This window comes from Eptesicus fuscus, chromosome 4 (genome assembly GCF_027574615.1).
Source record: "Eptesicus fuscus isolate TK198812 chromosome 4, DD_ASM_mEF_20220401, whole genome shotgun sequence".
Taxonomy (NCBI): domain Eukaryota; kingdom Metazoa; phylum Chordata; class Mammalia; order Chiroptera; family Vespertilionidae; genus Eptesicus; species Eptesicus fuscus.
The window spans coordinates 45702934-45730519 of record NC_072476.1 but is presented as its reverse complement, the minus strand read 5'-3'; the positions used below and the strand labels follow the sequence as shown (position 1 = coordinate 45730519).

At 37.5% G+C, this 27586-nt stretch overlaps 1 protein-coding gene and 1 long non-coding RNA gene across 2 annotated transcripts in view; one reads left to right on the top strand and one right to left on the bottom strand.

Annotated features, from left to right (window-relative positions):
* The window catches only part of KCNN2 (potassium calcium-activated channel subfamily N member 2), a 152036-nt gene extending 140728 nt beyond the window's left edge, over window positions 1-11308 (top strand). The window contains exons 7-9 of the mRNA XM_008144465.3: window positions 1608-1735; window positions 7917-7986; window positions 10703-11308. Coding sequence (XP_008142687.3) covers window positions 1608-1735; window positions 7917-7986; window positions 10703-10990 — 486 coding nt within the window. The 3' untranslated portion in view covers window positions 10991-11308. The remainder of the gene's footprint in view (window positions 1-1607; window positions 1736-7916; window positions 7987-10702) is intronic.
* The window catches only part of LOC129148842 (uncharacterized), a 128001-nt gene continuing 105548 nt past the window's right edge, over window positions 5134-27586 (bottom strand). Inside the window, exons 2-6 of the long non-coding RNA XR_008555822.1 lie at window positions 10910-10986; window positions 8931-9067; window positions 5763-5900; window positions 5509-5670; window positions 5134-5413 (exon numbers count right to left, since the gene is read on the bottom strand). This is a non-coding gene — a long non-coding RNA (uncharacterized LOC129148842). The remainder of the gene's footprint in view (window positions 5414-5508; window positions 5671-5762; window positions 5901-8930; window positions 9068-10909; window positions 10987-27586) is intronic.

Here is a 27586-nt window from a genome sequence, read left to right as displayed (position 1 = left end):
ACTTTCAAATGAGAAGTCATTTTCAGTTTCAGCCTGTCAGCTAAGATGAGTGAATACAAATACTGCAACATAAGGCCTCAGGCGTCACTCACCCCATTGAATTCTGAAATTGAAGTCAACAACTTATACTGCATCCAGCTCCTTACCTCTGAAAAGGTCATACAAGGGTCAGATGGAAAAGCCTTCTGAAAGGTGATTCCAACCTCTGTGAGGAAGAGAAGTGTGTTTCTATAAGAACGAAGAGCCAAGAATTACCTGGGAACACCTTTGAACGTCCCTGTGGATGGTGGTGATTTTCCTCATCCGCACGGCTGCAGCTCAGCCTCTAACGTATCAGTCGCTGTCCTGTTGGTTTCAGAATGCTGTCCATACAGAGGCTGGTGAATGTCCAGAGGATGTGACCAAAGCCACTCCTAAAAGCAGTTTTAGGAAACCAGTCATTTTCTTACAATAGGTTCTAGGGATACAGTTTCACTCAAAAATAAAACTCTTCAGCACCATGAAATAGGGTGTTTTCCTGGCTAATATGAAAAAATAAACATACAGACATGAGCCCATAATCTTAGTATAATGCTAAGGTTCTTTCTTATTGTAAATTTAAGGGCTAAAAAGGACTTGACTAATATTTCTCTTGAACCTCACATTATGATGAGGAAACAAAAGTCGTACAAGGTTAGCTAGACCCCTTGACTGGACTTGGTTAGTAGAAAGACCAGAATGTACTCCAGCCCAGCTCACTGATCCGTCTTCCCCACCACAATGCCGTCCTTAAAGTGTTGTCTGCCTCCACCCAGTCCCCCACTAGCCGGCAGCTCTCCATGTGAACATCTTTATGCATCACTCACATGGTTGTTCTGAGAGCAGGTGATTAACAACAGGAAGCCCACACGAAGGCTCTGGGTCTTCAGGTTCAACATCTCTGGGAAGTATTCACACCTTCCATCAGGTCTCGGCAGTGTCACTGTAATGCTTTCATCCTTAGGTTTGTCCCATTCATTTGAAATGCATTATATTTCAATTACCAACAAAATCATGACAACATAGACAGCCTGTCAATTAATTAAGTGAGCTTACAAACATAGTTTGCTAAGACACTCTGGGAGCTAGGAGACTGGGTCCCCGGTACAATCAGCAGTGGAAATTTGCCCTTCTTCCTATAGTGCACAGCCAGACATGCCGCGCAGGCTCACAAAGGCAAGATTAACCTTGGCCTTCAAGCATTTTGCCTTTCTCCAGGGAAATGAAGAACACCAAGAGAACAATTGCAATACAAGGTGGAGAACTAAACACCTCTTGATTTTTTAAAGTACTTGATTGAAAAGGAAGTCCCTGATAGGGTAGAGTTTGGCCCAGGAAGAGATCAGTAGCTCCCTAATATTTCAATTTCAATAGTTCCCACTCAGATACTGGTACTTTTTAAAACTTTTAGATCCATGCAAATTCGGTTTTTTAAACGTTTAGATTTATGTAAAGAATTTTTGAGACATAGTTACTAAACAGAGCTAGAAATTATCATAATCATTGGGGTGAAGAATATGACCCCCAGCCAAGTTGCAAAGGATTCTGCTTTGGAATTCATCAACTGTTTTTGTTTGTTTTCCTAACAGGTGAAAAACGCAGCTGCCAATGTACTCAGGGAAACATGGCTAATTTACAAAAATACAAAGCTAGTAAAAAAGATAGATCATGCAAAAGTAAGAAAACATCAACGAAAATTCTTGCAAGCTATTCATCAGTAAGTACCATTCTTCACTTTCCTCCCGCTTTTGTATGTCTAGGCTTTAATTCTAGCACTTGGTTATTCTCCTCTCATGAGGGAGGACAAAAAGAAAACGTCGTCAGGCTTGTTCCCAGAAGACGGTATTTGGCAATTTAATAATTTCATAAATGAAATCCTGAGCAAAGTTGTCAGTTCTTGTATGATTAAAAGTCATTTATTATTGGGAGAATAGTCATTTAATATATATAGTAATTGAATGTCTTCTCAGTTCCTTTAGAAGCAATCATTTCAGTTAAAATTGTATTTCTTAATTTAACTTATTCATATAGTTTGGTCTAACATGTTTAGTTTGTATTTACTGCAAAATCTTGAAAAAAATTAACATTTTATTATCTAGATTTTTTTAATACTCTGCCAGGCATCTTTATGTGAAGGTAGTACTATAGTTGATTCACTACTTGAATTTTTAAATGAGTTTTTAATCAGGATGTGGGGGGTTTTCTCTGTGCTACGTGTTCATTGTAGTTCCTATAGACCCTGTGCTCTTTATCATTGTCCTGACTTTATTCAGGCCACCAGATTTCAAGTCATTCGTGCCATTTCATTGATACATTATATCACTATCATAGACTTTAAAGTACAGATTTATATCTAGTGAGTCTCAGTGATAATCTGAAAGCACCAGGTCTTTCTCCCCAGGCTGGCGGCATCCTTACCGTAAGTACATTCACGTGGTTGTCCATTATGATGCTCCACAGACTTGCTCTTAATGCCATTTCCAAATGGGGACGAGCAGACATGGTTACATTTGTGGGTCAGCAAAGTGGCTGTCCTCATGCAACCTCCCGGGGTAATCATAGAAAGGTGGGGAAATACTAGGTCTCTTGACTATTCAGTGAAATGTCTTTGAGAGCTAACTAGCACAGCAGAGGAGAAATCTCTGAGGCTGGAGTTCTCATTTTCTATATTTAGATAATATGTCTTCTATTTCACTAATATTCTGTGAGAAATCACTAAGCATTCATATTACCTGTCCAGCCAACTTCCCCTTTTAACTAAGTATCACTGAAAATGTGGACTATGTCTATAATTATGGTCATATACGAACTATATTGAAATTGCAGCTTTCTTAATGAAAAGGGAGTTCACGTACTCTGTGACCTAAACTAGAGGGAGCCTGCACACAGGCTGGTGGAGTAGCTGGCCCTCAGTGCTAGTCTCTCACACTCTTTTCCTTGCTGCCACCAACACCAAAGGAACATCATTCCTCTTTTAGCTCTGTGACTCAACTAGATACAGACTACGCTATTTACCCAGTCAAGCTAATACTAAAGATAATATTCTTCTAACATCTGGGAAAGAGTAAAAGGGAAGAGCAAGAGGGAACAGTGTTTTGATGTGGCTCCCGAGAGGGAGTTGCTCCCTGGAACTCACAGCTGTCTATGACTGGGTCCCACCACCTAGGAGCACTTGCCTAGACATCTCCATTCCCTGAAGCTTGGAGCTACGAGAAGGAGTCCCCTGACGGATGCTGAGCCGTCACCTCTGCTCTCATCAGGCCTTTCATCCTTTCTGAGGACAAGCTTCTTCCCCAAGGGTCACCTGACACAACTCTCCTACACCCGCAACCATGTAACACAGTAACCCCAACATTCACACAAGGGACACTCATGGTAGGCTGTGGAGAAATCATTCTCTGCACTCTTAATTTTCTAAGATTAACACATAGTAATATACATTAAATATATTAAAAAGAAAACTCACCTGTGTGGGAGTGAGATGACATGGAAGTGGGCGGGTTCAGTCACTGTACGTGTCCAGCAGCCACACATCCCCTTTCCTCCAGGATTGTATTTGTGTCCCTCTCTGTCATTGTGACCTACTAAATTAAATGTGATTTGCCTTTGATGCCTTGGATAAATTTTCATATTCTTTTTAAAGTGCTTTGACAGGTTGTGTGTTTTTTTTTTTTGTAATATAATTCTGTAGCCATGTGTAAATGGTGGGTATTTATGTTGTCACAGAGCTCTTAAGTCTGAATATATTCACACTCAAAAATTTGGGGGACAATTTAAGGGTGTTCACTATACAATCTTTTCAATTTTGCTATGGGTTTGAAATTTTTCATAATCAAATGTTAGGAAAAAATATCTTTTAGTGAACTAAGTTTAAAAACTGTCCCTAAGCTGTTGGGGCATTGACCTGATCGTAAGCGTTTCGTGGCTCCTTCAGCATGCTTCTTTTGGATAGAGATAGACTAATAGAGGAGAAAAACATGTTATTCCTCTGCTTCTTGCAGACATTTCTTACTCTGTTTCTTCTGAGGCAGTGTATACTTCTAAAGCAGATGAGCTTCAAGCAACTCAAAAATGTTCTGAATTGTTTTATAAATTAGTCTTTGGGTGATTGGGTTTCCTTTGAGGTGGGAGGGACCTTGTACTTTGTGAGGAAGTGCACCTGAGAACTTATGTGGGCTGGGTTTGGCTAGTTTATTCTAACCATGCACTAACTATCTTTCATTTTAAGTTAGTGAAGTCACACAGGAAAGCACATAGGGCTCGATTCCTAAGGGCAAGGCCTTTATTGCCCACTGTCCACACCCAGTGAGACTGTCAGCCTTGTGTGTCAGCACTGGGTGAAGTCAGACTTTGCTAGTTGAGGAAAAATTGACATTCATTTGCTAGAGCTCTCCTGGCCTCTCCTATTCTCTGATTTGTCCTGAGAGCTTTGTCAATAGCTCTCTCTCTCCCCTTCTGCCAGCCCCCCTCTACTTCAAATCTTTCTCTTTTCCAAGCTTCATAGCCTTTCTCCCCGACACGTGCCCTCTCTAGTCTCAGATGGAAGCCGAACTCTGTGGGCTGTGTCCTCTTCTCAGTAACATATCTGTCTTTGTGGATAGTCACTCAGTGCCACGAAGCAATCTGTTTCTATAACATTTCACCCTTTGTCTGGTAGCAGCTTTAACTTTTAAAGTTTATCATTCTTCTATCTCACCACTATAGACCCATCAATCAGTATAACTTGTCTCAGAGCCAAGAAATTCAACAAACATGGTTTTTATAACATAGAGTGTTGCATTACCTACCTTTCAGAAAGCCAGGCTTCTAAACAGCCCCACCTCAGAAAAGATATACCCCTTCAAAAAAAACAAAAACATCATTATAATCCTATTGTTTAGAACATTGTCTTTTTAACCCTGTGCATTCATATTAGGCAAAAATGTTTCCTATTGTTTACTTAAACATTCTGTCTCAAAGAGGCCAAGATGTCATGATACAAGTTCTTCCTTCCGAACTCTAGTTCTGGAGGAAACTATGGGCTTTCGGGTGGGGCAAGAATAGCAGCAATGAAGAGGGATGATAATATATTGAATAGTGTTTCTCTTTGATCAATATGCCAAAATCCTACAGAATCTTAACAGGATCTTCCAGCCAATGAATCGAGCCCCTTGTGCACCACTGAACACCACACTGTGTTATTTTGTTCCAGAGTATTTCACAGTTTCTTTTCTTTTGTTTTGTCTTTTTATTTCAACAAAATGAAAATAGAGCTCGGAAGTAAGTTGTGTGAGCCGCTCCTTCAACATTTGCAGAATTCTCTACCGGCTGCATGCACCCAAGCGGATCCTTTATTTGTGAATTTTAGTAGTCTGATTGCTGCTATGGAAATGTGATCCAAAATCATGATATTTTCCTGTGATAAGTGAAGTTCACAAGGAAGAAATCAACATATGTTTCTTATTCCTTTGGAGGGGGGAGAAAAATGTAAAATACACATCTGCGTGTTACCTTTTATTCTGGCAGCTGCAGCTTAAGTAGGCTTTTTCTACCCGTTCTACATCACAGGCAGTCTAAGCAGCAACAAAGCGAGATGCTTTAAGTTCAGGGAGCAGCGAAAGGGAGTCCAATCAAATAGGGCTACTCTAGGTCAGCTTTCCAGGTTAGTAGAAACTAAAATGGGCAAAATTCTACTGTCAGAAACATAATCTAGTAACCCAGGAGAAGAAAATTAGGCTCCATTGATTGGAATATGATGCACTCACCTCAGCCAAGGGACCAGCTCTGGACCCTCCTTCAGACTTGCTGAGTCCAGTACTTCCTCTGCATGTATAAGTTGCTGGAGGTTTCTGGTCTGGTGACCTCAAACTTCAGGCATTCTGTGCCAACTATACGATTACTTACTTACATTTGAAAAGAAAGCTTGATGTAAATCCCTGTCATAAATGGATAAGACATATATCCTTCGCAGCCAAGAGAGGTAAAAGCAATATCAATTGACAATTAAACACTGGTACTGAATTCTACCCTCAGGCTGTTATCGGTAGAAACTCTCTGAGCTGAGAGTGATAGAAACAGTATAGGGCTGGCCTAAGACCTTTTTCTTATAATAATCAGGAATTAGAAAAGAATTAAAGGGAATTACTTTCTCTCCATCTGTTTTAGTATTGTTTAATGTCTTATTTGAGCATCACTTAGTCATCTAGAGTACCTCTTGGTAAAAATCCAGCACTTTGGAAACATTACAATAACCTAGCCCACTTTATTTCATACATGAAGAAATTGATGGTCAGTTTAGGACCAGGGAAAGGATGGAATCCATGTCTGACATTGTGGTTCTCTCTGCTGCATTTCTCTATAGTAAATCACACATATTTAAAGTTTGTGTGGTGTTTTGTTTTGTTTTAAAGGGGGATTGCTTTTGGTTTTGACTTGTTTTTTAAAAGGCAGACATCAAGACTTGAAACCCTTGTAAATACTTAAGGAAACATTTCTCAACAATATATTACATTTAAATCTATGTTTGTAAATCTCTTTTAGACTAGGACATATTCCATCTCTATAATAGCATGAAAAGGAGCCATTCTTATAAACACAGTCGCAATGACAAGTTATAACCTTAAACTGTTTTAGATTGTTAAAGAGCATGATGTAGGCAGGTGTCAGTTAAATTCTTCCTGGCAGAAGGAACTATATCTTCACTGTAAAGCAGATTTGGTGACATATTGGATACCCTAGTTTCAGAACAAAATCACTGAGCATTGTGAACATTTGTTACAAAAATCTCCCTGGCAGTAAAATCTTGCCCTGTGAATATTTTTTTCTTCTTTGTAATTACCTTTAAATTAATTTTGGAAATAATAAAAAGTATTCTCTCTAGCATTGCCACTACACTTTGTAAAGTGATTCATAAGCAAACTAATAAGGTTAGCATAGATACATATTTTTTATTAGGTGGTTCAGAGAGACCTGCTTCTCTTTTGGAGCAAGACTTTGAATTGTTGGCTTAAAAAACAAAACAGCACTTTTTGTTGGAAAATCTTAATTTCTTGGTGCCATAGTAAAGACTGAATTAAGTATTTGTTAAAATATTACAATAAATTAAGTAATAGTTCTCATTCAGAATGATTTTTTTTAACAGTGGCTTTTTGACTATCAGATATAGTCAAAGGTATTCCCTATGAGCAATGGTATTTAAAAGTATCTAAAAGTAACTTTATAAGTAACGATCCCATCTGTCAGACACTTTAATTGTCCTCTGACTTTTATGTACAATAAAAAGGGAAATTCTCCCAAGGAAATGGTCTGGCTTCTCTTCAAGTTCAATGGCAGTTTAAGATAAAAGTCAAGTGAAGAATAAGAGAATTATGTGTTTTGAGTTATCTTGCTGCTGGTTGAATAAAAGTTGTATTTTTGCTAATAAGAATCTCACTTATCACTGTGTTTCATCAGGTTCAAATACCTAACCCAATCCATTTCAGACTAAACAGGGCTAACACCTGTATCTAGTCACATAGGCATAGGAAGGTGCTCACTGCTCCAACAGTGATGCAATTCCAGTTGCTTTGCATATTTCTTCCTATGTCTATTTGCCACGATACTGGGGCTTTAAGGAATGTTTTGGCTTTTCTCATATGGTTAATTCCTTATGAGCCTTTCTTAATTCAATGTTAACTACCTGGTGAACAGTTGTCCTGTGGACACCTCATCCCTTACTCTCTCTCCTTTCCTTTTTGCGGTGTTGAGGAAGCATGCTTCTCATTGTAGCAGATACATAACCAGTTTGGACTTTACCCCCAAATATTTAAGGCATTACCCATGCAGTTATCGCCTTTGTCAATTTTGTGCATGCTCTTTGGAAGACATATGATAGCCATAGAAAGAAAGAAACATTTCTGACTTCAGATTCTGTCTTTTAGATTAAGAAGTGTAAAAATGGAGCAGAGGAAACTGAATGACCAAGCAAATACCTTGGTGGACCTGGCAAAGGTAAGCTGGGGTCTCAGCCCTCATGATTGCATCTGTTGGAATTAACCATGACACAATAATTAATAATGCTGACACAGGGGCTCACCCTAAATTTATTTAATAAGTCAGCCAACCAACTGCCCAAAAATGATGGTCCAACTTAGAAGAATTTTTTTTAAACTCTTTTACTTAATATGTTCTTTTCCTGCCTGCATACATTATTCAACTGCATTCTAAAAGCTTTTCTACTTGCAGTGATTTGGACCAACATTAAGAAACATAAGTGGAGTAGGAGACAATACCTTGGGATTGTTATTTGTAGTTCAATCTCATCCCTATGAGAATAAAACTACATCTTGGGTTTAACTAAGATGGACTCAACAATAAACATTTTTAAATGTATTTTAAGCAAAATCAGAAGAATGTAAATTTAAAATACCAGAAATTACATCTTAAAATGAAAGTTGTCTTTAAAAAAAAAGGTATCACTTTTTTATAATTTATGGTTATTTCTCCATTTCATAATTTAAAAATTAATAGTTCCCAAATTCTTCTGATACATTTATAAGCTGTATCTGGTTGATTTTTGCTTGTTCTTCCAAGTAAACTCCACTTTTAAAATATAAATATTTGTCAACAATTACAACATTGCATTTTCTTGGACTAATTATAAAGATGGGATTAGGATAGCATTTATGTGTGTTCAGCCTTTTAATACAAAAGCTTTGAAAGAGGTAACTCTCAATTGGACCTGTATGTTCAGTTGTTTGATAAGTCAGCTGTGTCATTTGTAAAGCCTCAAGTATAATCTATAAAATCCACACATACTATTTCTGGTATCATGAAATAATACATCTAAAGTATATTCACTTTAATGTATATCAGTAACACATAAGATGTAAATGTTGAAGATGAATAGTTGATATCTCATAAATAGAATATAAGTGAAGTATTTAATGACTTACCTCTGGGAGAATATATATCACACATTTAAGCTGGGAAGCACACATATGAGACTCGGAAACATCCTTGATTAATATTTACACATGACCCTTGCTTGGATACTTCATGAACAAAGATGAGGCAAGCTCTTTCATCACTCCTATGTCAAATAATAAAAGAACTTAGATGTTTTTATGAAAAAATAAAACAGACCACTTGGAAATAATATATATGTTATATCATGATATAAATGATATATAATTTTACTTATGATAATATTTGTTCTTTTTTTTAATATATTTTATTGATTTTTACAGAGAGGAAGGGAGAGGGATAGAGAGCTAGAAACATCGATGAGAGAGAATCATTGATCGGCTGCCTCCTGCACACCCCCTATTGGGGATGTGCCCGCAACCAAGGTACATGCCCTTGACCGGAATCGAACCTGGGACCCTTCAGTCCACAGGTCGACGCTCTATCCACTGAGCCAAACCGGTTAGGGCAGTATTTGTTATATATAATAGCTATATAATTTTACTTTATATTCTTTAAGAGTATATCTATGAGGAAAGATACTGTTTCTAATTAATTCTTTGGTGCCATGCTTATTATTATGACTGCAGCATTGTCTATGCCACAAGGGTTTAATATTTTCTGAATGAATGGATATTGCTCACATAGTCTCAATACTACATAGTAAACATAAAGTTAATGTGTTTTGTCTCCATGGCCAAACTTGCCTGTGTTCTGAATAGTAACTTCTTTATATAATCAGTCCATTTATCATCATTAGGAGAATGTTCTACAGGCTGGTTCAGCAGGAAAAGAGCACATGTTGCAAAGGGAAATGAGGTAAAAGAAGGAGGCTCGAAGAAAGGGGACTGAGACTTGGGGAAACGGCATGGCCCTAAGGCTTACATCTCCAGTCTTCCCTTCCTGGCCACCCTCTCCCCTCTCTACCTCTATGCCAATCATCCTGGAGAGCCTCTGGGATACTTCTGGAAATATAACTGGGAGTCAAGAGTCATGAACAGCCTCTGACCAAGACAATCAATTGCAAAATTCACTAGGATACCAAAAACATCTTCCATTTCAAACCATTTAGCATCTGATTAAACCGTAGCCAACAAGCTAGCCTGGTAACTTCAGTATCGCCAACTTATAGTCTCTCAATGATTATCTGTAAAAATGCTCCTTAACCCACACAGAGCCATAATTTGAAACATGGGACAGCAAAAGATATTCAGAAGTTTTTTACAGCTTTAAGTTCCTAAATTACACAATCAAATCAGTTTTGTCCTAAACTTCATTTCCCACCCTTAGAATTTGTGCTACTTCCCAATACCATCCACACTATTATTTGTTTTTCTAAAATCTCCTGTTTTTAAGAATTAGCCTTGCCCTAATTACTATTACATGTTACAAAATGAATGCGGCGCACTAACGTTTGTATAATCGTTTAAATATATACAAATATTAAATCAAAACATGTTTGTCTATCTGTATACCAGAAATCATTGGGCATACCACCTACAGTACCTGCAAAGTATTTTCTGCAGCTGGATCTAATTAATGCCTAAGATATTACAATTCTAAGTCCTGGCATCAAACACACACATAACCTGAAATTTTCTTGGCAAGATAAAGTGTCCAGTTAGCTGACGCCCCACTCCTGTTGCACTGATTGTCCCTTAAAGGAGACCAGCCCTCAAGCTCAGAATTGACCGTTTCTTCCAGGACCTGTGTAATTAAGACCTAAATTTGTTTTTCTATTCCTCTCAATCCTGTTTTCCAGACCCAGAATATCATGTATGACATGATTTCCGACTTAAATGAAAGGAGTGAAGACTTTGAGAAGAGGATTGTTACCCTGGAAACGAAATTAGAGACTTTGATTGGTAGCATCCACGCCCTTCCTGGGCTCATCAGCCAGACCATCAGACAGCAGCAGAGAGATTTCATTGAGGCTCAGATGGAGAACTACGACAAGCATGTCGCCTACAATGCCGAGCGGTCCCGGTCCTCGTCCAGGAGGCGGCGGTCCTCCTCCACAGCGCCACCAACTTCATCAGAGAGTAGCTAGAAGAGAATCCGTTAACCACAAACTAAGACTTTTTGCCATCATATGGTCAATATTTTAGCTTTTATTGTAAAGCCCCTATGGTTCTAATCAGTGTTATCCGGGTTCTGATGTCAGAATCCTGGGAACCTGAACACTAAGTTTTAGGCCAAAATGAGTGAAAACTCTTTTTTTTTTTTCTTTCAGATGCACAGGGAATGCACCTATTATTGCTATATAGATTGTTCCTCCTGTAATTTCACTAACTTTTTATTCATGCACTTCAAACAAACTTTACTACTACATTATATGATATATAATAAAAAAAAGTTAATTTCTGCACATACTGGTTTGGTCAATTGATATTTCTAAAGATTCATGTCTCTCCTTATTTTCAGGTAAAATGACCGATTATTACCTGATACACGTTGATAATTTTGATTTCCAGAAGTTTGGCAGGTTGGAGAAAAACTTTCAATTATTATATACCCTATTTACTAGGATGTTCCATCATTATGAAATATTATAGTCACAATCATTTGACCCAGCCCAGTTTTCTATTTGAGTTTATAGCCTCGGTTCTAATTTTGTTTCCAAATTATGTGGAAAATGAGGTGGTTCTATCAAAACATATAAAAATAAGAAGTACAAATGTTTTCAATAATTATTTCATTCCAAGTTTACAAAAAAAAAATTTAACTTGAAGAAATTATCAGGGTACACCATTGTCTGTGAAGTGATATTGCAGAATTTAGGTCTAAATTAGTTGTCATCTCTTTCCATATATTCATTTTTATTTGGGCCCATGATACACTCTACGTGTTGGGATTATACACATGCATTTACATACTTCCTACAACTTAATGCACATAAATGAGCATAACTTTTAACATGGTACATATCACCTAACAAATGGTCCCCATTTGGTCTGTACTTCCTTACTTGGTACAAGGAAGTAAATGGCATCTGGTAAATTTAATGAGCTTCATTACACTTGTTTCATGAGTGGTTAAGGTTGGTTTCTGTAAGAGAGATCTGGATAGTTACTGCTGCAAACACATCTCTTTTCCATTGGTTTTAGAACAGCCATCCTTGAAATGACACAATGTGGGATTCCCTCACATGGTGGTACTTGCTGAGTCTGCAGAAAGAACTGACCTGTGGTGGTAGGGGTAACACATCATAAAAATAAGGCTTCACTTACACAGCTGTAAACCCAGCTGCTTGGTTGCCCTAAACCTAAAAATGACCCCTTTATTTGCAGAGAATTCTGCTTTGCCATCCTCCCCTTTATTTCACACCATTATCTTTAGGGTCTACCTTACAACATTGCAAGTTGCTAGGATACCAAGTATTTTTCTTCTGTAACATAAAACTACAATGATATATTTCATCATCTTCCATAGTTCAATAAATAAAGTCACTTTCATAGCTAGTCTCCATAATTGATGCAAAATCTAACATTTCCATTCAAAATCAAGGATATAAAACTGATTCCTTTCAAATGCCTGAGAATAACTTAACATTATTACCCATCCAAAGTGGCTGAAAATAAAGGTCACTTACACATCTTCTATATGTCTATGTAGGATGAGGACAAGGTTTGGAATGTCCTTTAATAAGTGAAAGAAAAACTATTAGAGCACATTTATAGGAGTATACTGCTTCAAAAGCCTGCATTATCAGGATTTCTACTTCATGAGTGAAACTAAAATTTCCTTTATGTATTCTGGGTTGCATACAAAAATACATCAAGTATTTGGTGTAAACATTGGATGTAAGAAAGAAAAATTTTGAAAGATAATTTGTTCCTGCAACTGATGCAGTTAATTCTTGTGTATATTCTACCTCTATTGTGACTAAAAGGTAAAGTAGCAGATAATTAAGTCTAATTATCATTTTACTGATGAATTAGCACTACCATCCCAAACTACTAAAAGACTAAGGAAAAAATAGTATTTTCTTCTGTTGAAGGAAAGAGGGAGGAGAAAACGTTTTAATTTCGATGTCATTATCTTGTGTTTATTCTCTTCTTCCAAATTAGCAGCAATTCATGTAAGATGTCATTCTTTTGTCTTCTAAATTGATCTTACTTTTCCTGTTCCTCTTTGCAAAGTACATGAAGACTAGTAGAGATTCAAAAAAAGTGTAGGATCTTTTGTCTATTTTTTTTCTAAATACCAAGAAAGTCACAATTTAAAAGAGGAAGAGAGGACCCATGTTTTGCATAGACATTATGGTTGGCAATATGCTGAATGAACCCAACTTCACCCTACATTACCAAGACTCCTCCATGAACATTACGCAAAATCCTCTGAAGTCTCCTAAAATGACTGCTCTTTTGTGGTGACATATGCCTTGCTATAATTTGCACTTTGTTTTTCAAATTTTCTAATAATAACTGAGTCTTGTTACACCTCAGCCTACCACACCTTGGCCTCACTATTTCTCCACAGCCAGTACAAGAGCATATGGCTAGAACAAACCACTTTGAATTACAGTGACACCACCTTCCTCAATAATTTTCTTAATTTCCCCTTCTTGTTCACAGTTGACAGAAGATTCCAATAAAGATGAACCAAATTCATAACAGGTAGCAGATCTACTAAATTTCACATGATTTCTCCCTAATTTCTCCTCCCTTGGTGATTGCTTTACAGAGACTCCCCATCAAAGCATCTGGAATAATCAATTTTATTCCAAACAGAATATGAAATTTGGAGAAAAACCAATTAGTTAGAGTTAATATGAATCTTCAAAGATGGATTAAAATACTAGAGCCTTCCTATTTTGCCACTTTGCCCAGTCTTGAGAAATAGAATGATGAAGGGAAAAAATATGAGGTTAAAAGTCAAGTCTGGGTTTGGAAATTAGTTCTGCCTCTTGATAGCTCTATGTATTTGAACAGCCTTAATCCTTCTGCCCCTTTTTCTCATCTACAAAATGAGTATTCAAAGATAGTTATCAGTGAGACTCTTGCAAAACCTGATGTTTTAACAAATCATGGTAGATCCTTTTTGTTACTATTTCCAGTATAAGGCAACAAACATTAAATATCCCATTACATGCCTATTTTATTTTATTATAACTTTTAACAGCTGGCAATATAGTTTATAAAATCTCTCTCTCACCTATCTAATTCTTAAATCAAGTGACTGGATTCTGGGTTAGTTGTTCAGTTCCTGGTCCTAGCACCGATTTTTGTTTAATCTGATCTAGAATACCAATAGGTATGTATGTGTTGTCTTTGTGATTCTGACATACTTTTTCTTCTTCTTGGCATCTCACAAGATCTGTTCATGAATATGATCTGGGAATGTAGAGGGTTCTTGTCCTCTGTGCCTAGGACTTGGGGTACTCACTTGGGGATGTGCTGGTACAGTCACCCAGGAAGTGGGCCAAAGGGCTCAACTTCTCCATATCCAGCCCTGAAGTTCATGAGCCTCCAGGTACTTCTCCCAGCCTGAGTAACACACTGATCCAGTTTGTGCGTTTTAACTGAATTGTCAAGTTAATCCACTAAGAAAAAAGTACCAAACTGGTTGTTTGATTAACAGAATCCTACTAAATGTTGTTGGGCTTGGAGTCCCCTGGAATAAGGGCCATGACCTCAGGAACTTCTGCCCATCTCACTGTCTCTATTGCTAGAGTCAGGTTCTTAGGCCAATGAAGAAAAGAAAGAAGAAGAAAAAAGCCTGTCAAGGCTGCTTTCCAGTGCTTCTGTTAAATATGTCCTGAATCAGGGAATCCAGAATTAGAAAATATGTATTATAACTTCACAGATATGTCCCCTCTTAATTTTTAGAAATACTCTGAATTTGCACCCCCCCCCCGAAAATTGTCTTTTCTATACTTATGTATTTTCTTCTGCCCCAATGTTTACAGTCCCCAGATGGTAATGAGATGGGGGATGGGGACATCTACAAAAGAAATTAGAAATTACCAGATGATAATAGGGTGAAGGCCTGGGGAGGGGACTGGACTCAGGGGGAGGGCTCAATGAGGAAAAAAAAGGGGACATCTAAAATACTTTAAACAATAAAGATAAAACTTTTTAAAAAAAAGACATTACTAGATGCCTACCTGCTGGTGTTAGGAGCACCAGATTGGAGTTCGCTCAAAATTTGGAGCAGCTAAAAGCTGAGTGTGAGGAAGGCCATGGTCAGCTGACTGTGGCCAGAGATCTGGACAGAGGGATGCTTTCTCCCACCTTCCAACTTTGTAATAACCTGACTCCTCTACTTGTTAGGAAAGCAGCTCTTCTCTCTCTTTAGAGCCCAACTGCATAAGTATTAATTGGGGGGAGGGGGGATAATTGTTGGAGAAGGGGTTACAAATGCAGAATGGAATTAAGCTAGGAAGAACCCTGTGGTACTGAATTGGAATTGAAGGCATCAGTATGAACTCATGGATATAGAAATAGATACAGATGCATGTTTATATAAATGTATGTTTGTATATTTATTTTAATTCCATTTGCTGAAAAGACCTAGAAGCAAAAACCTATTGCTTTGTCCTTGGATGCTGAATACTATTCTCCTTGTAAAAATGGCAGATTTCAGGAGTGTACCAGAGAAATTCAAATGAGCCTAGAACGTCGTATGCTAGAAAGTAAGGAACATATAAATGAGGACATGAGGACACAAAGGCTAGCCTGCACAAATCATAAAATCATAAATATGGGATCATTGGAGCATAAACAATATTAATAGTTTATGACCCATAAAATAGTCCTTGCTTAATAAATAAAAAGGGAAAACTCTTCTGCATAGTGGGTTAAAGTCTGTGAAGAACACGATGTATATTTACATAGTATCAGAATATCTTTCAATACATTTATTTTACTAATTACTAAAGGTTAATGATAATTTCACTTTTAAGAAAAAGGAAAGGAAAAACTAGGGACCAGCTCTTTACCCATGGAAACCAAGTAACATCACCAATAATGGTGCAGACCTATGTCATATGCCTCCTGAAATGATGTAATAAGGACACTTCTAACATATTCCTGCCAAAAATGCATAACCTAAATCTAGTAATGAGGAACTATCAAACAAATCTAAAGACATAGACCAACAATGAATAAATAAATGTAAATTGATTTTTTTAAAACAAGCCCTACTCTTCAAAAATGTCAATTTTTAAAAAGACAAAAACAAAAAATTAGGAAATGTTCCAGATGAAGGGAAACTTAATAGACATGACAACTAAGTGCACATCATCTTTCTGGATTAGATTCTGGTCCAGGAGGAAAATACATAAATGACTTTACATGGACAATTGGCAAAATTTGAAAATGGACTATGGGTTAGGTAACAGTTTTCTATCTCAAATTTTCTTCTTTTTCTAACTATATTGTAGTTATAAAGGACAAGTCTTTGTTCTCAAAAAATACACATTCAAGAATTTATCATAATGGAGCATACTGTCTTCAACTTACTCTCAAATGGTTTAGAAAAATGTCACCTGTACATGAGGTGGAAAAGAAGGTGGATGGAGGGAGGGAGAATGATAAAGCAGTGGGAAAAACATTAACAATAATTTAGTTAGAGGCACATATAAGTTCTTTGTATTATTCCTACAACTTTTCTGTAAGTTTGAAATAATATAAAATAAAAGATTACAAAATAAAGGACCATCGATAGAAGATAGATATAATTCTTTACAGAAAGTAAAAAGAATGGGATAGGTCTACATACAGTTATGGAAAGCTTGCCAATGTAGAGTATTATAGATCTTTTTAAGTTTGGAAAACAAATGGATTATTATCCCACATATGTAACATACAAAACCATATATGTCTCTGCATTCATATAACCATGTGCATAGAAAAATTATGAAAGACTATATTTAAAAATATAGTCTTGGTTATCTCTGAGCAGGAGTGAAAAGGGAGTGTTCAAAGAAGACATCTACTTCATCAGTGGCATTTAATTTTTTAAGAAAAATGTGTTCTTGTAGTAATTAAAACCAAATAAAAGGAAAAATGTTTAAAACATACTAGAAAGTGGATAAGGGATAAAACAGGAGAAAATGGGAAAGTATGGACTCACAAGTACTGGGAAAGGATTACTTTTGAATAGAACAATTATGTTTGTTCTAATCCCCAGAAAGAGGTTTTCTGAAGCTAGACACAGGTATAGACATGTTTGGAGGTCTGGGTGAGGGAAACTCTTTCATATCTAAGAACCTCTGCCTCTCTAAGCAATTGAAAACAAGGTCAACTACTAAATAAGTTAAAGAGGGGGCTTTCAGAATAAACATAGTCTGAAGAAAACAATGAATAGGAGACATGATAGTTTGTCCTCAAATACTTGGAAGGCTTTGAGAACCATCTAGATCTTGAAAGGTTTTGGCTCAAAATCATGGTTTTCCAACAATGGAACAGGCAGTCTTGACTGGTAATAGGTCCCTGGCATCAGAATTGCTTAAGCAGAGGTTTGAGGATATTATCGACCACATTCGGTGTGTAACAAAATATGTCAAGTCTCTGCCTCTTGCTGATGGTCCAACCACTCTCACCAGTTTTCTGTCAGAAGTGAAGAAGCTATATCATAAGGCCTTCCCATTGCCAAATTACTTGACTCCAGAATGCATATCTTTAAAAACATTATAAGCCAGTGGTCAGCAAACTCATTAGTCAACAGAGCCAAATATCAACAGTACAACAATTGAAATTTCTTTTGAGAGCCAAATTTTTTAAACTTAAACTTCTTCTAAGGCCACTTCTTCAAAATAGACTTGCCCAGGCCGTGGTATTTTGTGGAAGAGCCACACTCAAGGGGCCAAAGAGCCGCATGTGGCTCGCAAGCCGCAGTTTGCCGACCACAGTTATAAGCTATTTCTAATGATACTAAAATATAATTAAAAATACACTCTATCACCTATCTTAAAAACTAAAACATCTCAAACTTGAAATCTATTGTATTCCTCATATTGTACCCCCTTTTCACTGCATCTCCATCTCCCCTACCAGAGCTAATCGTTATCCTTAACTAAATGTCTATCTTCCTCTTGCTCTTGCTTTTTAAATATTTTTATAACATGTAGTCTCTATTTGTATTTATTTTATGACTTATTATAACTTTACATTTTAAAAAAATAGTATCTATACTAATAAAAGAGAAAGATGCAAATTGACCGTACCTTCGTGATGCCCACCAGCCAATCAGCAGTGAGTATGCAAATTAACCCAACAAAGATGGCAGGTTAATTTGCATACACAGGCGCCCAGTGGCCAGGGGTGGGTTGCTTGCATCATCCCCATAGAGACAACGCAGGCGTTTCACACTGCCCCAGCTGCTCTGGGCCTCTGGGCAGCATGGGAAGGTGGAAAGGTGGCTCCGGGCCGGACCAAAGGCTGTGCCGGCAGCCAGGGTAAAGAAGGCCAATTCTGCACGCATCTTCATGCATCGGGCATCTAGTTTAATATATTTCACTATGTGTTATTTTTTGTTAATTCCCTTTTCAGCTCAACATTATGAAATTCATAACTGTGTGTGGGAAATTAGATAGCTTATTATAATATCTTTATTTTGGTGATGGACATTTAAGTCAATTTCAATATTATCATCCCTACACATGATGCTGATATAAAAATTCTTGTGCACAACGTCGTGTACATATATGTGTGAGGGTTGCTAGAGCCCAGCTTGCCAGCCATTGCGGTATGGTCCCCCATTTGCCATGACTGCTTTATTAGTGAGATGAGATGGTGACCCTGTTTAGGCTTGACGTTGACCAGGTGTGGCCTGGGGTAAGATTACCATCTCCATTTACTCTAGTGTGTCATGAACTATTATCATTGTCTCTATTTCTCAAGTCACGTGCGAGTGTTAAGAGCTGATTTAGAGCAATGCTTCTGAAACTCTACAAAGAAGGATTTTAAAGTCCTAATTGTCTGCTGATAGTACTTGCATAAAATACAAAATAGATGACATGGCAACATCAAATTCCTCTCAAAGATTCTAAGTGCTTTCACCTAGTTTTTGTTATGATGTCTTCATAAATAGGTCACAACTATTTCCAGATTGCTACTTATCTAAGAGGCCCACACTCCAAGTAGCACCATTCTAGGTTATATACCTAGGAGTTGAATTTGCACATCTTCAAATTTACTAATTTGGTCAAATTACTCTCCAAAGTACTGGAACCAATTTGCATCCTATTGATGGGAGAAAACTGTTCACACTATATCATATAGTTACCAACTATTAGTATTGGTACAATTTTTAACTTTTGCAATCTGATAGGCATGAAGTTCTATCTCCTTGTGGTTTTGAGTTTGAACACCTTTTCATGTTCATTAGATGTGGAGGTTTCTACTTTTTAGTTGCCTATTCATTCCTTTGCTCATTTTTTCCTATTTAGCAGTATTTTGTTTAACTGATTTACAGGTCTTCATATGTTTTGAAATTCCTCATTTAATTTTGGTTATGATTGTTAAGATATAGATTCATTGCAGGCTTTAATTTGCTAATAGTTCATTCAGAAGTTTTGCTTTATGTTTTTACATGATATTGGCCTATAATTTTATTTTCTTATACTGAATTAACATTGTAAAAGTAACTGTTGAGAACCGAAGTGACCCTTTTTGTCTTATTTTAGGACTTTATTTTTTTATTTTATTTTATTTATTTATTTTTATCTATTTTATTGATTTTTTACATAGAAGAAGGGAGAGGGATAGAGAGTTAGAAACATCGATGAGAGAGAAACATCGATCAGCTGCCTCCTGCACATCCCCTACTGGGGATGTGCCCGCAACCAAGGTACATGTCCTTGACTGGAATCGAACCTGGGACCCTTCAGTCCGCAGGCTGATGCTCTTCCACTGAGCCAAACCAGTTAGGGCAGATTTTCTCTTTTTAAATTCGTTAAATTGCACTTAAAAATAGTTGACAGTTTACTTGAACTTGCATAGAAAATTATCGGGCTCCAATTTTCTATGGGAAGATAATTTACCACTAATTGATTAATTTTAAAAAATTAGTTTTGAGTTTACTGAAGAGTTCTCTTTTCTGAGTCACTTAAAATGTTTTATTTTCTAACAATTCCATTATACGTTTGATTTTATTTGAATAAAGATTCTCATGGTATCCTTTAATTTTTTTCTTTAAATCTACTATGTCCATTGGCATAACTTCTATTTAAACTATTTAATAAATAATAATACAAGAATAAACTTTGTTTCGCATACTCACAACTGTAAACCTACTTTTGCCCCACCTTATATATCTATTTCTTCCTCTATCTGTATTTTCTTTCATCTTTATTTTTGTGGGGGTTTTTTTTAATGGTATTCTTTTTCATATTTTCTAAGTTGGACACTTAGCTCAATGTTCAACCTAAAATTTCCCCCTTCAAGAACTAGTTAATTGTGGAGAAACCAAGATGGTGGCATAGGTAAACACCTAAACTGCTGCCTCGCACAATTTCAAAACTACAACTAAAAGACAAAACAGACATCATCCATGTTTATAAAATTAATAAACATTTAGTTAATGTGATTAAGACTAACATAAAACCAAATAGTCAACATAACTTATGGTAAAGAAGAAATCACAAAAAGTACCACAGACATAAAAAAGATATTAAAAGGATATTATAAAAAATTATAAGCAGTACATTTGAAATTTTAGATAAAATGATGTTTGTAGAAAAATATATTTCCAAGACTCACTAAAATAGAAATAGAAAGTATGAAGAGGCCTATATTACTAAGGAAATTATATTTATAATTAGAAATTTCACCATAGACAATTCCAAGGTTAGATTAAGTTTATCTTAATCTACAAACTTATCTTGATAAGTTTTCAATGAATTCTTCCAAACATTTAAATAAGTAATAACAAGAATAAACATACAAAATACTTCTTAGTTCATTCTATGAGGAAAGAAAAACCTTCATATTAAAACTTGAAAAGCATATTATAAGAAAAAATACTATCCACCAATCTCTCTTATGAGTACCAATGCAAAAATTATGAAACAATATATTGATACACTAAATCTAAGCTATGTCTATGCATGTATTTATTTGACCATCTATCTGAGTTTATTCAAGAGTTGCAAAAGTGGTTTAACATAAAAATTCAATAAGAGTAATTCACCACATTAACAGAATAAAGGGGAAAATAAGATTATTTCAATAGATTTATAAAAAGCACTTGATAAACCTAAACATCTATTTATTAAAATAATTTGGCAAACTAGGAGGATCAAGTTTCTTCCTTAATCCAACTGAAGGAATCTACACAAGATCTACCATAGACATCTTATTTATAGTAATTCCCTCTTATTCACAAGAGATACATTCCAAGACCCCCAGTGGATGCTTGAAACCTTGGAACATACCAAACCTTATATATTATATGCTTTTCCTATACATGCATACCTATGATAAAGTTTAATTTATAAATTAGGCACAGTAAGAGGTTAACAATAATTAATAATAAAATAGAACAATTACAATAACTTTCTGGAGGTTCTTCAGAGGCTCTGCAGATTCTTTATGTAATTTAGTTTCTTATGGCCTCTCCCACTATTTGGCTATGCATGTGTATATAGGTCAACCCCAAGCAGTGACATGACTCAAGTTCCTTGCCCAGGAAACTCCTTTGTTCCTAAGCAAATCAGGAGATTCTGGGATGGATATTGACTAACCACAAGTACCCTAGATCTGTCTGAATCCCATCCAGATAGGAGGATGCTTATATGTTATTCAAGACCTTCCATGTTTTTCTTCAATTTTGCCCTTTTGTAGCAGAGTGAAATGCTTGGCCTCTCTCACTCCATCTTGTTCAAGCCTGCTTTGTTCCCACAACCTGTAGCTTGTTGCATATAAACATATTAATCATTAGAGGAATTCTGCTTGTGGCTTGAGTTTTACAAAAATAGTCAGTTACTAGAAACTGCCTCTTCTGAGAAGAAAAGGGAAGTGTGCATTGTTTATCAAAGGTTTGCAGAAACCTATTGACTGGACTCACACCAACTAGGTCAACAGACTAAGCACAATCTTCCTCAAACCCGTGCTGGAGGTGGTCATCCATCACCTCTTGGCCTTCCTGTTCCCCCTTCCCTTGATATAAAAGAAGCCTGGACTCTACTTTCTGAAGATGGATTTGAGGCACCACTAAGTCTCCCATCTTCTCAATTGGTTCCTTCTTGATCAATAAACCTCTCCTTACTCCAAATTCTGACATTTTGAGTTTTGGCCTTTGCAGCTTCGGGCACACAAACTTTGGGCGCACGAACTTTGGAGCAGTTAACACTTTCACTTTCTTGACCTTGTTTTCCTTTAATGTGTCCTTGGAATTCCTTTTTCCTCCCCTAATCCTGCTGTTATACTCCTACCTCTTGTCTGGGGCTCAGTTCCAATGCTACTTCCTCTGTAGCCTTCCTTGCTAATCCCAGCTGAAAATAAGGGCTTCTTCCTCAGGCTCTCAGACAGCTTCCACAACATTCTCCTTGAGTTCTTAACATACCCTGCCTCCTGCGGCAGGTGAGATCATCAAGACCCCTCACCCACGAACAGAGAACAGAGTCGTGTTTATTTAGGGCTTCCCTCCGAGAATCAACAAACAATGAATTGTATATGGCAGGTGCCCGTGAATGTTTACTAACTGAACAGAAGTGTGTTGGCCTTGCAGCCAGGATCCTAGCAAGGGTCCTTGGTCTTGATTAGAAGAAAAATACTCATCGTCTCAGATCAGCCTGTTTTGAGCTCTTGGTGTTCTCGGGATGGCATCTTGAGCAGTCAGTTATCTTCACACCGAGAGCTTGATCTGGCGCTTCTGCTGCGTGGAGCCAAGCAGCAGGCTGGATGTGGCTGAACCACATTATGGCCAAGTGCCAGGGATATTTGCTTTCAAACACTTAACATTTGCTTTGTGTTACCCTTTTATTCCAAAGATTAAAATTGAAAGGGAAGCAAGTGAGGCAGGGCTTTCTTCTTTTCTTTCTGCAAGAGCAGCTTGTTTCCATGACATTTATTCAGGGAGCTTTTTCTAAATGACAAGCAGATTGTTAGATGTTATTTTCTGTCTCTTTGCTTTGGATCTTCACTTAGTGGGTGTAATGTAAGAGAGACAGCCTTACTAGGAGGGTGACTGTCAGGTATACGGATTCGGGAGGGGAGCGGGTGGGGGGTTCGTTGAGTCCTCTCTGCTGGGGTTGCTATAGCAGCAGCCTAGCAGATTCTGGCTAGAAGTTGTAAGATGTATTAGTGTATTTTTTTACATGGAGTAACATTCCTGCAGATAAAAGTGTCTGCTCTTTTTAGCTTTTTCTCTTAGTGAAGAAAATGGAATACTCATAGCCATCCAGGGGGATAGTAGGAAGTCCTGAGCACCCAGGCCCAGATGAAATGGTCGAGTTTAGGCTGGTGTTAGGATCTGTCTTCTGTAGAAAATAAGTCAGTCTCAGAAGTATCCAGTCCCAGGTCTCCTCCCCCAGAGCTCTGAGTTCCCAGTGAGGCCGCATCAATGGAATAAGGTATCAACAGGCTCTACAACCCTGACCCCAGCCACTCTCCATCTAAGAGGTTGACATCGCCATCTGCACCACACTGCTGGTTACAAATTGTTTTCACTCACATTATCTCTTTCAAATAACTCCAAGGAGACTGGCTTCATTCTACATCAGAAGTCTCTCCTTTTACTAAGCCCCCTCCTCTTTCTCACTGTGACTGCCTTGGTTCAGGCCTCATCACTGCTCACATGAATTTGTGCAATGTGCCTGTAATCCCTGGGCATTTAACCCACTCTTTTTACTTTCGCAAGGGCAATGAATTACCCTGTAAAACAAACCTTTTTATGTCACTCCACCTCACTAAAGAACTCAACTGCCTCCCTGCTGTCTAAAAGGTAAAATCCAAACTCTTTAGGACAGCATAGAAGGTCCTTCACTTCTAGTTCTAAATGTCCTTTCCTCCTTGCTCATTCCCCTGACAGTGCTGGCTGCCCCTTCCCCCTTACCCACAGCATCCTACAGTGTGGTCCTCAAACATTATGCACAGAATTATCATTATATGGCCACAGATTTTTATTCGAGCAGAAAAGCATTTAAACAATTATTTCGAGCTTAAAGAGCTTTAAACAGGCATGTACCTCTAGTTGGACACAGGCCCCTTTAGTCTTCTGCTTCCCTCCCTCCACTCTGCATATTTTTATCATTTGCCTGGCCCCTAAAGGCATTTAATTCATATCTCTTGAACAGGAACAGCATTTCCTTCCTGGTAATTAAATCCCCACCTTTCGTAACCTAGAGCAAATATTACTACCAATTCAAAAAGTGGAATGGCTTGCCCAGTAAGGCGGCTGCTGCATTTGCTGCTGTCCCTCCCCCTCTTCTCATTCCTCTACAATAGCATGGATGAAACTGTGATAATTAGTGTGTATGTCCCTCTACTCAACCATATTGTCAGCTTCCTTGGAAAAAGTCAATCTTAAAAATTTCTATATACACACTGACTAGCAAAGTGCTGGACTGAATAAACATTTGTTGGATCAATGATCACCATTTTACAGGCGGTGACAAAACCAGGTCTCGAGTTGGTTAAGCATATTCAATGGCATAGACCTTGTAACTGGCACCACCTCAAGTTGAGTCCTTATCTTCTAACTCTAACACCAGGTTTTTCATAGGTTCATACACTCCCAGAGCCACAGAACCCAAACAACCACCCGTTTTTTATTCTAGTCAACCATCTTCACTGAGTATAGCTGGGTCTGTATATCATGGGAGGTATAACTAAAACATCGATTAATTCCATGTGACATTTGTGGTGTAGACAATGGCAAAAATATATAAATACTAGAGGCCCAGTGCATGATTGAATCATGCACGTGTAGGGTCGCCTACACGCTTTCGCTTTCAATCGCGGGGGAGCTGGGTGCCTGTCCACTGGTGCACCAGGCCTTTCAGAAGCCTCCGGCTCAGCGGAGGCTTCTGAAAGGCCTGGTGCCAGAGCAGAGAGGCACCCAGCTCCCCCGCTTTTGATGGTCCGCAGCAGGATGTGAGCTCACTGCCCCAGAGGCCCCTTCTGTTCCGCAGCACAGCCATGGTGCAGACACTGAGCGACGCGAGCTCAGCGTCCCGCTGGCCCAATCGGCTACCCCGGCCACCCTGAGTCCCACCCCCTGCGCCTCCCACTGGCCCAATTGTGGGTGTAGCAGAGTGATGGTAATTTACATATTACCATTTTATTAGGTAGGATTCCCAAACTTTCTCCTTCCCTCACCTTCTGAGATTAGCTGTCAGTCCATTGTTGTACTTCAGAGGGCAATGTAAGGAAGCAGAAATGAAGAAATGAGCTGAAAGGAGGGGCTTGATGGTTTTAAGAGAATAACTGGAGGCATCTAGAGAAGAAAATATTCAGAAGTAAAAAGATGGGAAGAAAATCTACTGGGTCATAGCAGATTTGGTGAACATGGCTCAAAAGAATTTTGAGAAAATTTTGCTCTATGTGATGTTGTCTAAGTTCCTGCCTCATTCCTCCCCTGAAAAAGGCCTTCACCATGGGAGGCTCTGTGTCCCCTCCAAGCCATAGGAGTCACTTTGGGGGTTGTTTGGGTTGTGTCACAGTGTTATGCAAAATAATATAAAGGCTCAGGGTCATTTTTGGTAGCATCATTACTTATTATTTCATATTCAATCAAACTTAGGAATCATCAGATATTAAAGCAGAGGTCGAGAGAAACTACTTAACTTTTTAGTTCCTTACAAAGTCAGAGGAGAATCTACCCCCCAAAAAAATTTGTTTTGGATGCTGAGCAAGAGCCACCTAAAGATAGAATGAAGAGCTAGGATCCTCCAGGGTGCTAAGAAATAAATTATAAGCATGGTGAATTAAAGAAAAAAATTATTTGAGTGAAAACTGAAATTTTCATCCATGAAGAAGGAAGAAGGTTGCTCCTCTGTTTGATGGGATTTGTAATCCCATCAACTGCTGTATCCCTGCCCTTTAATATCAAGGAAGGGCAAATGAAGCAATGCCTGAAAACCATATGTACCCAATAAAATGCTTCACTAATGCATAGAATCATTACTGTTTTTTTCATCAGCTATCTCTAATCCATCCATTTCTGGATCAAGTTAAGATCATAGCAAAGACATTCTAGTATCAATGTTTTCGGAAACATTTCATTTGATAACTATATTTTCCTTCCTTTAGATATCAGGCAGCATAGTGCATAATGAGAATACCTTTCTATTGTCATTAAAATAATGATTCAGAAGTGGCTCAAAGAGGTAAGGAAGTGGCTCTGAAAGGCAAGAGATGACCATACATTCATATCAACATGAACCAGCGAAAAGCATTGAATGGTCCGCACACATTTAAGGATGTTGGGCTGAGATTCTACAGTCTGCAGGTTGCCTAGCATACTTGACTTTCTCCCTCTGTGCCATCAACTGACTGTGTAAACTACCAGGGCATTCTTCTGGTTCTCTAATATTTCAAGTACACTATGATCATGCATTACAGTACTTAATATTGGGTTAAGGCAGTGGTCAGCAAACTGCGGCTCGCGAGCCACATGCAGCTCGCAAGCCGCGGTTTGCCACTCTGTTGACTAATGAGTTTGCCGACCACGGGGTTAAGGCATTAATTCTCCTTAAATTAATCTATAGATTCAATGATTTCCCATCAAAACCTCAGCAGGTAATTCTATATAAATTGACAAGCTGACTTTAAAATGTATATGAAAATGCAAATAACCTACTATAGCTAAGACAACATTGAAAAATAAGAACAGAGATGAAAAAATCAAATCACCTGACTTTAAGGTTTACTTAAAATTAGTGTGATTTTTGGCATAATGATATATCATGTACAACAATGGAAGAGAATTCATAAATATATATTCAGAGAGAATATGAATAAATATATACATATATATAATATGTTTTGTGTGTGTATGTGTGTATATCAATTGGATAGCCATATTTTTAAAAAGTAATGACTTACTTCATACCACATACAAAAAATAACTAGAAATTGATCATACACTGAACAATAAAACTGCTAACATAAAACACAGTAAAAAGTCTTTCTGACCTTGGAATTAGCAAAGATTTCACAGACAGGACACAAAAGCAAGAATCAAAATAAAAAATTGATAAACTGGACTTCATAAAAAATTTATGGTAGTCAAGACACTATTGTCACATTTTACATTATAATGCATGTATAATTACTTTGGGAAACATCTTGACATTTTCTTCTAAAATTAAATAGATACTTATCAAATAATGCAGAAATTGCACTGTGCCCAAGAGAAATGACAGCATATGTCTAGAAAACACTTTTGTATGAATGTTTGTAGAAGTTAAAAACTGGAAAAAAAAATCCACCAACAGACCAATTGTTAAACAAATTGTCACATATTCATAAATGAAATCCTACTATTCAGCAAGAAAAGAAAAATGAACTATATACACAGTATCATGGATGACTCTCAAATATAGTAGGCAGAGCAACAAAAGCCAGACACAAAAGAGTTCATATTTTGGCTCCATTTATGGGAGACAAAATTAATCCACTGTGATGAAATTAGATCTGTTGTTGCCTGGGGCAGGGAGAAAGGAGAGGAATTGACTACCGAGGGGCATGAAGAA